Raw genomic sequence first — 15,315 nt, 5'->3', positions numbered from 1 at the left:
CATACAGATACCATAAGGAGTCAGAGCAGGGCCCAGGTTCTCCATTCTGCCTATAGTGACCACAGGCTGTACTGGGTCTGCAGCTCCCTAGCTATTACTTCCTGCTGAAGTCTCTGATTTCCCTTTGTTCAATATTTATTTTTTAAAATAGAGACCATTGGGTTTTTTAAATTTTTATAAGATGTATTTATTTATGCATATAAAAGTTGGGGTGTAGGCCAAAGGTGCAGGGGGTGAGAGGATTCACCAGAGACAGAGTGGGGAGCAGAACAGGCAGATGTATGGAAATATACTGCTGAGGGGAGCAGCGGGCAGGTCAGGAGAGGTCTACTGCACCTTGTGGGTCACCGCTCTGGCTGGGGATCGAACTCATGTTACAGTGGCTGCCATAGCTTCATGTGGGTCACCTCCCGGGCAGGGATCAAACTCGTGCTGAAGAGGCTGTGGCTAGCTTCATAGTGTTATGCTTTAACCCACTGCGTCACCTGGAAGAGCCCTCAAAAGTTATTTAAGAGCAGTTTTATTTTTGTTGTTCAATGGTTTCAATGGTTTCAATGGTTTCAATGTTCATGTATTATAAGTGGTCCATATGATTTTTCTTTCCCAGATATGACCTCACTCATCAGAGAGACTGTTCGGTTTCAGTATGTATAAAGAATGAGCATTTGATGAGTATGCAGTATTTCTGTGTCTTTCACATCATTTGACATTAAACATTGTATTATGATGAGTCTCCCAATCACCAGTAACCAGCCTAAAAGACAGGAGACCACTCCAAGCAAGGACTGACTGGTTCCTGGAGGGCAGTGCTGTGTGAAGCTCCTGTAAAATGCTGAGGAAATCTGTCATGTCACCATTCTATCCTAGTCATTCTGCTGGGCTGATAGCACCCTCCAAGATCACACCCTGACAAGCAAGAATCCCATTTGTATTGATGTTTATGTTTTATGCACTTTTTACTTTGGAAATGCTTTAAATATCATGGCTGTTTATGCCAATTCACTGCATTTCAATCTTTTACACCCTTACTTATACAACACCATTTACCCATTTCAGTGAAATATATTCCCATCTCCTATTGTGGTAAGATTTACTAATTCATTTCTAAGTGTTGAATATTTATATATATCAGGTAACAAGAGTCCTAACCATGTGGCTTCAAGGTGACTCCCTTGTCAGTATCCTTCTGTAATGCTTTTCTCCATCTTATCTGAAATACTATCTCCACACCTTTATTTTTGGTAGCACTTGCATGGTAAGTAATTTTCATTTTTGTTTACCACTCTATGTGTTGAAGCCAACAGCTGTTTCTTTTTTTATTTATTAATTTTTTTTAGCACAAGCAAAAGCAAAGAATAACTAGGAGCTAGAATAACTAGGGATTGGCAGGGGGCTCTTATCTTAAATGAGGGGCAGGAGTTGCTCTTCCATCCCTCTGCTTCTGAGGAACTGGGTTATTGGTCTAGGCAGCAGTTCCCAAGTCACTCCCCTTGCTTTCTCCTTTCAGTCAGTAGATACATGGAGGGCTTCCTTCGACTTTCTGCCTTTGGCTTTCTCTAATAAGAAAGTACTATATTTTTTATGACAACGTTAAAATTGTTCTGTTCATGTGAAAAGGCATTAAGGCTAAAGAAAAGATAGTTGAACAAATAGTAGCAAATAGATGAAAATTAGCTGCTGGGGCAAGAGATTTTTGCATGCACTCCTCACAGCATCCTTAAGTTAGCACAGCAGCACAAGGAAAAGGCTCATTCATGGCAGGTCTGCAGCAGGGCTGGCCAGGGTTGGAACCCAAGTGACTCTGACTCACCCTCATGCTCTGCCTGGGTCAGTTACTCAAAAATGCCATGTGCTGGGTCCTCCCTGGTGGTGCAAGTGGTTAAGTATCAGTACTATCAAGCTAACACCAGCCACTCCAGCATGCATTCATCTCCAGCCAAGTAAGTGACCCACATGGCAAGAGAGAACTCTCCTATCTCACCCACTGCTCCCCTCAGCAGTGTATTTCAGTAGATTTGCCTGCTTTGTTCCCCACTGTCTCTGGGGAATCCTCTCATCCCCCCACACCTCTGGCTGACAGCCCAGTTCTTGTATGCATAAATAAAAAGAAATCTTAAAAATAAAAGCCATGTGTTCTATAGAAGGGATCCAAAGGTAGACAGAAAGACCTACCAATAAGCAGGGTCCTCCTTGAGGAGAGCTCGCTCTTTGGGAGACAGGCTGCCTCCGACGACACGTGAGACCAACTGATCGATGGTGTCTACCACCTTGTGATCTGCTCGTTGGGGTGCTGCTGCAACACACAAGAAAGGGTTTTCTGAGAAACAAGCATGGCCACGTGAGGCTGAGGAAGTCAGGGCTTAGGATGGAGCCTAAGTAGGTACCCACAACTGAAACCTTCATTCCTGATGGATCAGCATGGAAAAGGGGAAGGCAATGGGTGATGCTCTAGAAACTAATATGCAAAATACCCTCCCAAAGGCTGTAACATAACCACTGTGGGGAGAGTCATAATGATAGTACAGAGTGATGAAAGTACATATTCTATGGAAGGAAATGGTACCACTTTTCATACCACTCAACCTGAATGCTCACAACAATAAAGGAAAATATAAAGACATAAAATGTACATAGATACAAAACATATTAAAAAAGTATCTAGGTCATGATTCCCCAAATGAAGGAGGGAAAAAAAGATATACACACACACACATACACAAGGACACAGAAAAGACTGGAAGGAAATAAACCAGACTGCTAACAGAAGTTACATATGAGTGGTAGACTTATCCAGGATTTCACTTACTTTTGCTTTACTTATAAAAAATAAGTGCATGAATCAACTATCAGAAAAATTCCCTAATTAAAAAAGTCAGTAGTCATAGGAATGTGTTTGTGAAAATTATTTGTTGAGTGTATAAAAATGCTTTTCAAAGTGTGAATTTTTCCCTTTAAGACTGACGTCACCAGCAACACAGAAGAACATCTGTATTCTCAAGTACTAAGGCCATTTAGTCTTCTGATATTTGCTATAGCCTGTTTACTCATTCAGTAAAATTCAGTCAAACCTAACTGGGGTGGGAAGAGTACACTGGACTGTGGAGATGGCACACAAGTGAACTGATGGTGGGAAGCCCATGGGGATCACAACTGAGATGAAAAAATGCATAAAATGAAGAATGATGTAAAGAAATAAAAAACTGGAAAAAAAAATTCAGTCAGACCCAGAGAGGTTTTCCATTTGTTCTGTGGAATACCTGTCCAGTTCTGTCTCTATCTGTGCCCACATGGTCGCTCTGAGTTTACTTTAAGCATCAGTGTAAGCACTTTACAGAGAATAAGTTGATCCTTCAGTGGTCATATTATTCCAAGTATTTCCCTAGCAAAACTGCATTCTTTTTTGGTTGCTGCTAGTTTTAGGTAATTTTACAAAAAGAATAAGAGGTTCAAAGACAAGAAATTGAAAGATAATGAAATCTATGAATTGCTGCAACTGTTTCTATAGAAGACCATAAGCTAGGGTCATTAAGCAGGCAACAGAAATATTCTCCTGAGAAGTCTTTTTTTTTTTTTTTTTAACTTATTTTATTTTTTACACAGAACCGGGGTATAGGCCAGAGGTACAGGGATTAAGAGGATTCACCAGAGACAGAGTGGGGAGCAGAACAGGCAGATTCACTGAAACACACGGCTAAGGGGGGCAGTGGGCAGGATAGGAGAGATATACTGAGCCATAGATGGTTAGTTTCCTGGCTGGGGACTGAACTCAGGCCAGAGGTGACAGTTCTGAGACTTAACCCCTAGGCTACCTGGGAGGACCCTGAAAATCTCTTTTAAGGGATAATTTTATTTTATTTATTTTTTTAAAGATTTATTTATTCATACAGAACTGGGGTATACAGGCCAGAGATGCGGAGGGTGAAAGGATTCACCAGAGACAGAGTGGGGAGCAGAACAGGCAGATTGAGGAAGTACACTGTTGAGGGGAGCAGCGGGCGGGTCAGGAGAGGTCTGCCATGCCATGTGGATCTCCTGAGGGGCAGGCAGGGATCAAACTCATGCTGCAGTGGCTTTAGCTTCTTAGTGCTGTGCTTTAACCCACTGCGCCACCAGGGAGGGTCTTAAGGGGTAATTTTAAAATAAAAAAAAAATACTACTACTAATAGAAAATTAACCAAAGATGCTATCCAAGCAATAGAAGTAGCGCAGGGCAATTATCTGTGAGACATGGGTGCTCATGCTGTCAACCTGCTGTCCAGATAAGAGCTAAGGACACCAATCACATGGGAATCTAGCTCTTGCTGACTTCAGAAGTAGAAATTCAACATCAAGGGAAAAGTGAGACCATTTATGTGAGGTGACTCAGGATCATGACTGCAGAAAGTACTGTGAAGAGAAAAGCCTGTGACAATCCTGGGAAAGGGGGAGGGCGATAGATGCCTTGAGGTTCATGCTGACCTTTTCTTCCTCCATCCACCATGCTAGTATGACTGCTGAAGTGACTGTCCCTCTACCATGCTGGGGAGATGCACATATGGGGAAGAGAATCCCATTTCTGGAAGATTCCCTGTCTAAGGGTGGCTGCCCATCCATGAGTGACCTAACTAGTGCCTAGGATAGCCAAGGCTCTACAAAGTGCCCAGGAGTCAAAAGATTCAGGATAAAAGAAATATCCCTGCATGATGGGAAATGGAAACTGAAATCCACATGGGGAGTAATGAGGGCAAAGTCTTCCTCACTGGTCATATGATCAGTACATAAGTTCATGGGCTTTGAGATTCTGGGCTGTGAGCGCATCTACCTGGGGTAGGGGGAAAAAGAAAACCAGGCAGCCAGAAATCTCTTTCCTACTACCCTGGTAAACCAACTTGTTAACTGCATGTTACCAGATGTACCTAAGTCATCTACCAACCTTCAGCCAATCTGGAAGAGTGAGCAGGTGGAAAGGTGCCTCCTATCTGGATCGAGGTACTGACCCCTGCTTATCTTCTACATAGTTCAGCATGGTCTACCTTACTTCTGGGTTGGACTTGAGATTTCTTCCTTCAAGAAATAGGGATCCCTCAAAGAAGTACTTGGAATTTATTCTTCTTCTGAGTAACACCTACGGGACTGCTGAAACAGGGCTTTTTAGCCGTGACTGCAGTAGAGTACAACCCCCTCCCAGAAACGCAGAAAAACTGTGTGTAAATTCATGCACATTTTTCCTAATAAGGGCCACAGCTGTTTGTCATATCCCAAGGGCATCTGCAACCCAAAGTGTCTAAGGACATCTATAGTTAGACAGAAGATTCCTGATACACGTTTATACAATTAATGGTACAATGACCAATGCCAACTTTCTACAAAAGTTTTGATTTGTTTCCAATTGGCTAAACAAATTCCATGAGAAAAATCTGATAATAAGAGACACTGCAAGAAGACATGAAAAACAACAAGAAGACATGAAAAACCAACCACAGTAAATAGAAACTTTCATTGCTTTTCTTACCGTCACTCAGAATACTTGGGGTCGTGGGCTGCATTTTGGGTTTCAGAGAAGGAACCATTCTCTCCTCCTCATGAAGGGGCTCAGGTTCAGCCTTCTTGACCTGGAGTGGACACCCACTGCTGACAAGCCAGGCCTTCAGGTGTTCTATATACTCTCGCCCAAACAAAGTGGAGTCCTCAAAGTTTGGAAATGCAGCAGGAGATGGAGCTATATCTTGTAGGCCAACAGCATCTAAGATCTTCTCTTGCCGGAAAGAAGAGGCCAAGGAGAAGGTCTGTCCCAAAAGGGCCAAAGACTTCCGGCAAAGGGAATTTGTGGTCTCTAGGGCAACAGCCAAGTCCAGGGGGTTGCTGAGGGTCTTCATTTTGACACTCAGCTCATACGCATTGCAGGCCATGAGCAAGGGCGTAACACTCTTCAGGAGTCGGTCTTGAAGCCTCATGATGTACTTGTCGAAAGGCTTTATGATTTCAAAAAAGCAATTTTTGGTTTTTACAGCACCTTTGTCTAAAAGCATGTTTAAAAACTCGTTATCAACTCTGGGTGTTTTCAAAGCAGAGTGCTTTAAAAATTTGATAGTAAAAAAGCAAAAATCTCTGTGCTCTGGTTTTAAGGAACATTTGAACGAGGCCAGCATTTTAGCACAGGTTTCAGTTTCAAGCTCAAAGAGAGTCTGGAAAAGCTGGGAAAATTTAACATCATCTTTTATGGTGTGGAATCCTGCCCATTTAATTATTTCTATTCCAAATCTTGAAAAAACATCGGTCTTATCTATGGGGTCGAAGCTCATCTTCCTCCTGGAAAGCCGAATATCCTTCAGATTAAGACCTAAAGGGATCTTCTGAGTGGGGAACTGGATGTCTTCTGTCCCTGGGTTTGTCCCCAGAGTCACATCAGGACTTGGGGTGGTTTTCTGGATTTGATTAGTGCCCTGAGTTTTGGGGGTCACACGATTTATAGTGGGTATTTTTTTTGTGCTCACACTTCTCAGTGTGACACGTTTCCCAACCCCTACTTTTGGCATGAGCAGGCCCTGAGTCTCCCCCTTTCCCAGGAGGGCACCCTCCTGGTCAACCATTTTGAGACCTCGGCCACTGCCCCTGAGCAAAGAGTCTGCCTCTCCTGGATGGTCGATGTCATAATCTCGACTCTCCTTCTCCAGACATTCTTTTTCAATTAGCCTGGAGGAAGCAAAGCTCCCAAGTAGTGTTGAAGGACCAAAGCTATACTCCTGTGACCAAGAGGATTCTTGAGAAACTGGGTGGCCAAAGTCCTGTTCCCAAGAACCACGGAGTGCAAATTTCCAGTCCTGAGAACGAAAGTGTCCCAATTTCCGGTGGCCAAAGACCTGGTCTCGGGAGTCAGGGTGGGAAAATTCCAGATCCCGGCCACACTCTTTGCGAAAGTAATTGTCATCACTTATAGAAGGATTGCTTGATCTGAAGGAGGGTCCTGGAAAGACTTCACCTCTAAGGCCTTCTCTCCCACTGTCTCGAGGGTGAGCTATGGACCCACTAAGTGAGTACCTACTATCGCCGTGAATGTCATCACATACATCTGCTCTGGTTCTGGGGACTGTCCTTAGAAGATCTGAAATAAATCATCCAAAAAGAAACACAAAGGTACTTTAGATCAGAGGTTGCAAACAGATGGTCCTTGGATCCTAGCCAGGAGGAATACTTTATCTGTCTGAGTACATATTACAAATTCATAATTTGTCACCAACATTTAAAATGCATGTGGTTTCACTTAAAAATCTGATTTGCTACTTATAAAACAGAAGCCTTGCAAGCACTGAGTTTGCAGCTGCCTGATGAAGGTGTAGCAAGCCAAGCAGTAGGCTATTCAGGTATCCTGCCTTGGCTCTGAGAAATCCGTTCATATTCATTCTTACATTTGACATTGCACCCTTCACACCAGCACCTGACAAAAAACTAGATGACATATTCTCTCACAAGGTCCACTGGGCCAAAAAAATCTATGAAAAACAGACTGAAGCAGAGAAGAGGGAGGACACACACTAAACAAAAAGCATGAACTTTTATCCTCATGTGTAGAAAGAAGAAACACAGGGCAGTGTATCTGTACTTGTTCCTTCACATAGAGACTGTCAGACACTAAGAATACAAGTGAACTACAGACAAACAGGCAGAGGAGTCTGAAAAGACTTAGCATGGGGGTTTCTAACCCCTAGCTAGAACCCATAACCCAGTCAAAAAGCAAAATGAAAATTAAGGGATGAGAGAAGACAGAAACAGGTCACAGGAAGCCAGAGACCATAGGAAGCCAGACCTTGTACAACTCATTTATCTGCAAGGAAAACATTGAGCACCTACTGTTTGCTAGGACTACTTAAGGTACTTAAGTTCCAGCAGGGAAAGGAGACAGCAAAATACCTGTTTCCTGGGCTTGTCAGTTGGGGAGTCTAATAATAAACATAAACCCCCAAATGTGAGCAAGTATCCACAGAAACATGAAGCAGACGGAACAAGAGAGGGAGTTTTTCGCTAGGCTGGTCAAGGGAGGAGCCTTTGAGCAGTAGAGGCCTGGTATAGAGGGCTCACACCCTGCAGTGAAGGGAGAAAGCCTTCCAGGCAGAGGAAAAGGACAAAGTCCTAAGGTGAGGCCAGCAGAAGGCAGAGTGTAAGGACATTCGTAAATTCTGTTGACTCTGGATACCCATGGGACACAGCATCCTGATTTAATCCTGGCTGGAGTACAGGGCTAAAAGGTCCCTTTTACTGCTGTTAGTACAGTTAGGCAATTTCTCTACAGGAGATACAAATAAAAAGTGTGTGTGTGTGTGGGGGGAGATACTAGGTTAAACCAATTGATGGGATTCACAGTTTTACTCTGAGGTTTGAGCAGAGGCATGACCTCACTTGCTGCTGTGAGGAATAGACTGAAACAGAGTGGATGTTCCAAAAAGGAATCTACTGGGGTCATCCAGGTATTAATGGTATGGTTAGGGCTTAAGACTAGAGCACTAGAGGCAGAGTGGTGGCTGGATTCTACACAAACTAATTTTCCAATGGTTTACAAGGTATCTGAAAAGTGCAGAGTAGAGAGAGATAGAGAAAAAAGCAACCAGTGGACCATGGTCATGATAAAGACATGGTTCCAGAACCGTGCTCAGCCTCCTGCCAAGTTTCTAGTCCCTCTCCCTCAATATTTCTTGAAGTAACTAATTGGTGTTTCAGTATCTAGGCAGAAATGTCTTAAATCTCCATATGCACACACATAAAGGATGCACAAATCACCACAGATGCGGTTGGTTATCTCTAAGGGGTAAGGAAGTAGCTAAGAAGGCTTTTATATTTTCCTGGTTACTTCCTAAAAGGAACGTACCTAAATACTACTTATTTGAAAATTCAGAATCTGGAGACAGCCTTTGAGCCCTGGTTTCTCCAAATCTAAAGCACGTAGTAATTGTTATTCCTACCCCAACCATTCACATTCACTCAAAGAACCTTCCGGAAGCACTGTTAAACACACAGGCTAGAGGAGGTCAGAAAGAGGCTGGCCCATCGCAGAGGAATGAGATTGGGAAGGTGACCATGCCAACTGTCAAGCTGTGCTCCTTGGGGAAGGGAGAAAACCAACCAGGAGAGATGGGAAAAGGAGAGGTTCAGGCACAACATGGCAGCAGAGTACCACTAAAATATGAGGCCCATGGCAGGAGGTAAAGTCTCACTTGTGTCCTCCTGCAATGTAAACAGGCCATATTTGATTCTACTGCATGTTTCAAAATGTTCCAAGGGAATGTCTTCAGTCAGGATCCAAACTTTGCAGTCCCACAGACCCACTATGTCCTCCCGACCTGCAGCTGTCTGAGGATACCATTCCACAGTGAGATCCCAGGAAACCTTGGTCCAAAGAGGTGATCTCAATACATACATTAGAAGGCCAAATGTGAAGAAAATGAAGCCAGAACCTGAAACTGTTCAGAAGACTGAGGCAATAATCCAGGAGAGAACTGAGTAAAGTTCAAACCCAGAGGTGGGATGGAGTCAGAGGACTGATTAAATAGTTCTTCTTTAGATAGGAGAGGCTCCCTGGAGAGGAGGCGCTCCAGATAACACCTCTTTCGCAGAATGATTTCACAGGTGGACCACAGAAAACTTCCTCAACCCTTAAAGAAAGAATGTAGGGCCAGAGGGGTTGCATAGTGTGCCACGGAAGTGAAATCTTCCTGCCCAACTCTAAACCCACACCCTAAGCCCCAACCCTTTCAAACCAGGCACTTTAATTTACCTTGAGTTTTGAACTGAAGACCTTCACCTACACCCTCACCACTGGGGTCCATGTGATACCGGTTAGCTTTTTCTTGTAACACAGCATCCAACGTCTCCTGTGTGATTCTCCTTGCTGCCATGTTTCTCTGACCTGTAGTGAGAGGAGAAAAAAACACTAATTATGATAACTAAAGAACAGAGAGCCTGCTCTGTTCTAATCTAATCCTTAAAATACCAAGGCAGTAATCCATAATCCAGTGTGGTACTTCTGAACCGGCACTGGATTGTTTTAAAGGGGCAGGGACTCTGCCTTCCAGAAGCACATGAGTGTGTTACACATCTTAACCTCGGTGTATGCCAATTATACTTCATTCAAAAAACCCTCACAGATGTGTGCTGGCTAGGAAGCAGCAAGATGAGCTTAGAGATGCTTTCTGCTTCTCTGAGCACATTCCCTTAGAATCCCTTAAAAACAATTCTACCTCCTGGAGATGCCGGACCAATGCAGGAAGCAACACACGTAACTGAACATGGCAGGGCAGAACCGTCAAAGTGGTGGTTAGGAAAGATACTGTTTCCCATTCTTACACAGACAGGGCCAAAAGGCTCTGAAAACTGACTTTCCCTCTGAGAAGCCCCTCCACGAGTGAAGAAATCCTTCACTGACACAGCTTGCACTGTGGCAGGTTCTGTCGTGGGGAAATACTCCTTCCACCTCCTTTACTCCTGTCTACAACCCAGCAGACCTGGATCTTCTTGCAACATGATACACAATAGGAAATAGACTCACGCTAAGTGACCCACCCAAGGTCAGACATCCCCAAATGCAAACTGGCAAAGCCCTGAAATCTGGGTAGAAAGAGGCTGGGAAGGAGCACTGACAAATACAGAGATGGCTTCCATCACGGTCAAGATACTTCTTGAAACCTCAAACCAGGAGACCCAAGCCTGGTCCTTGACCATCTTTAAACCATCACCCCCTTTCCCGGGGTGTCCCTCTTTCTCAGTGGGCAAAGGGATCAAACTAAGCGACATAACCTTTCTGTGCCTCCTGTTCCCCATCTCTGGAATGGACAGCTCGTGGTGGAGGTGCGGTAGAGACAGCACCAGTTAACAAATATTGGGGCCCCGATAGAGCTTCCCCGAAGTGGGTGGCTCCAGGCTCGCGCGGAATGAATGAACCGAAGCGAGGAGGAACCCCTTGGGGCGCGTCCCGACCCGCCAGACCTGCAAGGACGACGAAAGGGACCTACGTGCCCAAGAGGCCGCGCTTCCATCCCGGGACCCCCATCCCGGCCCCCCTTTCACGGCTGCCCGCAGCCTCCAGGCCTCAGGTCCCGGGTCCCATCAAGCCCGCCCCCCGCCCAGCCCCCCACCACGTTCCTCCGCCCTTGGACCTGAAGATCCAGCCCCCCGCCCAGGGCTCAGAAGCGGCTCGGCCTCACCCCGAGCCCACCGCGCGCGGTGCCGCCCCCGCCGCCGCCTCAGGCTCCTCTGCCGCCGCGCGAGGGCGGGGACATGCAAATGAGCCAACGGTCTCTGCAGCGCCGCGCCGCGCAGGCGTAGGCCGCCGCCGAACCCCGGGGCGCAAGCGTAGGCGCAGGCGGCGGTCGCCCAGCCCTCTTGCGCAGGCGCACTGTTCGCCGCCTTAGGGCGGGCGCTTCTGAAGCGGAAAATTTCCCCGCATGGGACAAAGACTACGGATAGCAGCCACGAAAAGATGGGGAAGACGCCACCATGGCGCACCTGTCGGATTTAACCGCCCTTGCAGTGGCGCCTGGTGACCCGGGGAGTGGTTCTCGCCGCCGCGGGAGGCCGACGTGAGGCGTATCAGCGCGCCTGCGCGCCTACGGCGCCCGGCAGGGCCCATCGCTCGCCTCGGTGACAGCACGAGCCCCACCCTCTCCCCCACGTGGCCGCGACTACCGGGTGAGAGCCTCTGCAGCCATCCCCGAGTGCACGGGGCGGGAAGTGAACGCCGGGGTGGGGTGGGTGAAAGGGCGTGCTGGTGGCCGGGGCGTGGCCCTCGGGACTTGTTTTGGGTATTGAAAAATTCTTGCAGAACCCTCCGAAGGACGAAGTTCACTACCTCTCTGGCCTCCGGGTTCTTTTCATTCATTCCTTCTTGCCTTCACCCTTGTATGCTGAATCCTGCAGCGGGTTCGGGCCTGTCCTCAGCTGACGGGCGAAGTGGTGAACAAAGGCAGAGACCCCAGCTCTCAAACGTGTTACGTTTCATTGGGGCGGAGGCTAGACAGTATAAGCAAATAAACAAGCCTAGTCGATCCAGTCAGCCATAGAATGCAAGCGATAAAAGAGAATGACATGCCAGGAGAGCGCAGCTGCTTTAACTAGAGTGGTTAGGGTGTCCCTTGGATAGCTGGGAAAGATGAGAAAGGTGGGGGGAAGCACATCTAAGAAGGTCTAGATAAATAAGGGGCCTGAGAACGTGTTGGTAAGGAGGTTGAGTTTTGCACTTTGACGGCTGGGAAGCCAGCAGAATCTTCAGCAGGTGAGTGAGGTGCTGTTGTGTTTTCAAATCTTTTAGTTGCTGTTTGCAGAATGGAGGTGCAGGTTGTGGCAGGGAGGTAGCAGGTGGGGCTGGCTAGCCATCCATCCGGGAGAAGAATGGTGCCTGAACTAGGATGGGTGCGGTAGGAGAATGGTGCCTGAAGGATGGGTGCGGGAGGGGGATGGTGCCTGATCTAGGGTGGGTACCGTGTATGAAGGAATAATGCTGGGGGGTGGGGGGAGGAAGAGTGCAGGGAGGTGGGGAGAGCCAGCTGTCAGCTGGGGGCTTTACTATTAATACCTTCCTTCCTGCCATCACACCATGGACCCATCATGGGGGTTGCTAAAGCTGCTTTCCTTCCTTTCCTGGCCTAGAGTATTCACCAGGTCACTCACAAGATGATTCCCCCCAGGCACCAAATCTGTATTTTCATCCCCTCACCCAGCCCTGTGCCAGCTTTAAGGGACTCTAAAGGACTCACCTCCGGTTCAAGAGTCAGATACTGACCTCCCCAACACAAAGAGTTCAAGGCTGGACAGAAGGGAGGTTCATGGGGTGGGGGAGCCAAGACCAGAGAGTATGGCTGTTTCTGGCTAGGGAAGACTCCTAGGAGATGGCCTGGTAGGGTTGGCAGAAAGTCACTAGGACCAAGGTGGAGTGTGAGGCAGGCTTCTGTGGGATAAGAGGCTTCTTTCTGGTAATGCGAACTGTGGCTGGTGTTTTGTTTTTGTCTCTCTGAACTTCAGATTGCTCATCCATAAACAAGCATAACAGCATTTCCTGGAGGCCTGTCTCTGAAACAGTGACTGTTCACTGTTGGCCCCCTCAGTCTAAAACACCAGGTTGTTGGAAGTGAAATCTGGTGACAGAGACTTTCCAGCAACACCAATCCCGGAAACTCCTGCCCTTTAAAGCTGGCTAGGAACCCCACTACCTGGGGTTCTAAATCTAAACAGGTTTCCTTTTCTTCCAGGGAGCTGAGCGGCCTGTTTGCAGGAGATCACAGTGGGGTGTTTGATGCCCTTAACTCCCCTCCCTCAAGTAAACAGACTGAATTACCTCTTAAGCAACAAATTAAAGGAACAAATAGGTACAGTCCTGCTCTGCCAAACTCTTTTCTAGATACTTTGTGGAAATTGTTTAAATTTTCTTTTTTAAGATTTATTTATTTATTTATACAGAACTGCAATTCTGCCAGAGGTGTAGAGATGGTGAGAGGATTCACCAGAGACAGAGTGGGGAGCAGAACAGGCGGACTGACGAAGTACACTGCTGAGGGGAGCAGTGGGCGGGGTCAGGAGAGGTCTGCCGAGCCATGTGGATCACCTCCAGGGCAGGGATCAAACTCATCCCTGCTGAATTGACTTTAGCTTCTTAGTGCTATGCTTTTAACCCACTGCACCACCCAGGAGGGCCCTTTTTTTTTTTTTCTTTAAGGTTTATTTATGTACACAGAACTGGGGTATAGGCCAGAGGTGCAGGGATGGTGAGAGGATTCCCCAGAGAGAGTGGAGAGCAGAACAGGCAGATTGACAAAGTACACTGCTGAGGGGAGCAGCGGGCAGGTCAGGAGAGGTCTGTCATGCCGTGTGGGTCTCCTCCCTAGCCCGGGGTTGAATTTGTGTTGAAGCGGCTTCTGCTAGCTTCATAGTGCTAGCTTTAACCTGTTGTACCACTAGGGAGGGCTCTGACTGTTTAAATTTTCATTGCATGTATATTTATCTCTGTAACATACATGAGGTCATTGGTAAATAGTGAGGGACATTTACAAACAAGTGGAGCACCTGAGATTTGAGTTCCATGGGCTCTCTCCAAGCCCATCTTCACTCTGAAGCTTCTTTAGGGACACAGATGAAATATTTCCTTCCTTGTGCCTCTGCCATCCCAATGCCCAAGGCCTCTCTCTACTAACAGAAAAACTATTTAGAAGATGGCATTAGGACAGTTAAATTTGGTCATGGACGGTGTGTTCGAAAATAGTATCATATGGTTATTGCACACTAGCTGTGCTGCAAATGTGTCAGTATCCTTTTCATGGTAGATTCATGCTGACCTCCATAGGAGGGAAGGAATCCCATACTCTCGAGTGTGTAAGCATTCACACATACACAAACATGGGCACATATACTCAAAGAGATTAATGTGGTGAGTGTGAGGTTAAAAAAGTGTATAGTGTTCCTTGTACCATTCTTTCAGACTTATAGTATCTTTAAAAAGTGAGGTATTTTAAGTGGAGACTGGGTATAACTCCATTAATGAAAGTTTAGTAGTACGGTAATAAACAAGGTATAGTACAACAAATGAAAAAGTTTGTTAGCCTCTATTAGGCTCTGGGACCTGGTTAAAAAGAGGGTGGCAAATATTAGGTGTTAACAAACCACTTGAATTCAGAGACCTTGTTGAATCATCTATCTAACTGCTAGTATTGCCCTCTAGCTGCCAACCTATTCTGGGTTTCTTTTGTTTTTTTCCTTGCCTTTAAAAATTAGTACTTTCAAATTAAGTGGTACTTTATTTTTTTTAGAAGATTTATTTATTTATGCATACAAGAATTGGGGTACAGGCCAGAGGAATGGGGGGGGTGAGAGGATTCACCAAAGACAGAGTGGGGAACAGAACAGACAGATCTACTGAAATATACTGCTGAGGGGAGCAGTGGGTTGGTCAGGAGAGGTCTATGGCACCTTGTGGGTCACCTCCCTGGCTGGGGATCAAACTCGTGCTGCAGTACAGTGGATAGCTTCAATGTGTTGTGCTTTAACCCCTGGCGCCACCAGGGAGGGCCGAAAGTTGTACTTTATTCATTATAATATTCATCCATCTAAAGTGTAGAATTTAGGGCCTCCCTGATGGTGCAAGGATTAAAGTCTCAGCACTATCAGGCTGTCACAAGCCACTGTGGCATTGCAATCCCTGGCATCTCCGGCCTATACTCCAGTTCTTCTTGCATAAATAAATAAAAATAAGTCTTTTAAAATAAAAAAATAAAGTATATAATTCAGTAATTTTAAGTTTATTCATAAAGTTGTGAAGCCATCACCTTTATGTTCTAGAACATTCCATCATCCCAAAAGGAG

At 46.0% G+C, this 15,315-nt stretch overlaps 2 protein-coding genes across 5 annotated transcripts in view; one reads left to right on the top strand and one right to left on the bottom strand.

The window, feature by feature from the left end:
* The window catches only part of SUGP2 (SURP and G patch domain containing 2), a 25,102-nt gene extending 13,483 nt beyond the window's left edge, over positions 1 to 11,619 (bottom strand). Inside the window, exons 1-4 of the mRNA XM_004688168.2 lie at positions 11,473 to 11,619; positions 9,746 to 9,877; positions 5,492 to 7,081; positions 2,173 to 2,293 (exon numbers count right to left, since the gene is read on the bottom strand). Coding sequence (XP_004688225.2) covers positions 2,173 to 2,293; positions 5,492 to 7,081; positions 9,746 to 9,877; positions 11,473 to 11,596 — 1,967 coding nt within the window. The 5' untranslated portion in view covers positions 11,597 to 11,619. The remainder of the gene's footprint in view (positions 1 to 2,172; positions 2,294 to 5,491; positions 7,082 to 9,745; positions 9,878 to 11,472) is intronic.
* The window catches only part of ARMC6 (armadillo repeat containing 6), a 19,214-nt gene continuing 15,476 nt past the window's right edge, over positions 11,578 to 15,315 (top strand). The window contains exons 1-2 of one of the 4 annotated variants that reach the window (XM_012729043.1): positions 11,592 to 11,655; positions 13,212 to 13,328. The gene's annotated coding sequence lies outside the window, so the exon portion shown is untranslated. Of the gene's footprint in view, positions 11,656 to 11,830; positions 12,239 to 13,211; positions 13,329 to 15,315 lie in introns of those variants that run through there. The other 3 variants (XM_012729042.1, XM_012729044.1, XM_004688167.2) reach the window with 3 other exon arrangements.

Source organism: Condylura cristata, unplaced genomic scaffold, assembly GCF_000260355.1.
Source record: "Condylura cristata isolate star-nosed mole 26May11 unplaced genomic scaffold, ConCri1.0 scaffold00024, whole genome shotgun sequence".
Classification (NCBI taxonomy): domain Eukaryota; kingdom Metazoa; phylum Chordata; class Mammalia; order Eulipotyphla; family Talpidae; genus Condylura; species Condylura cristata.
Note: the sequence above shows the minus strand (reverse complement) of the source record. Positions and strands in the feature narration are given on the sequence as shown.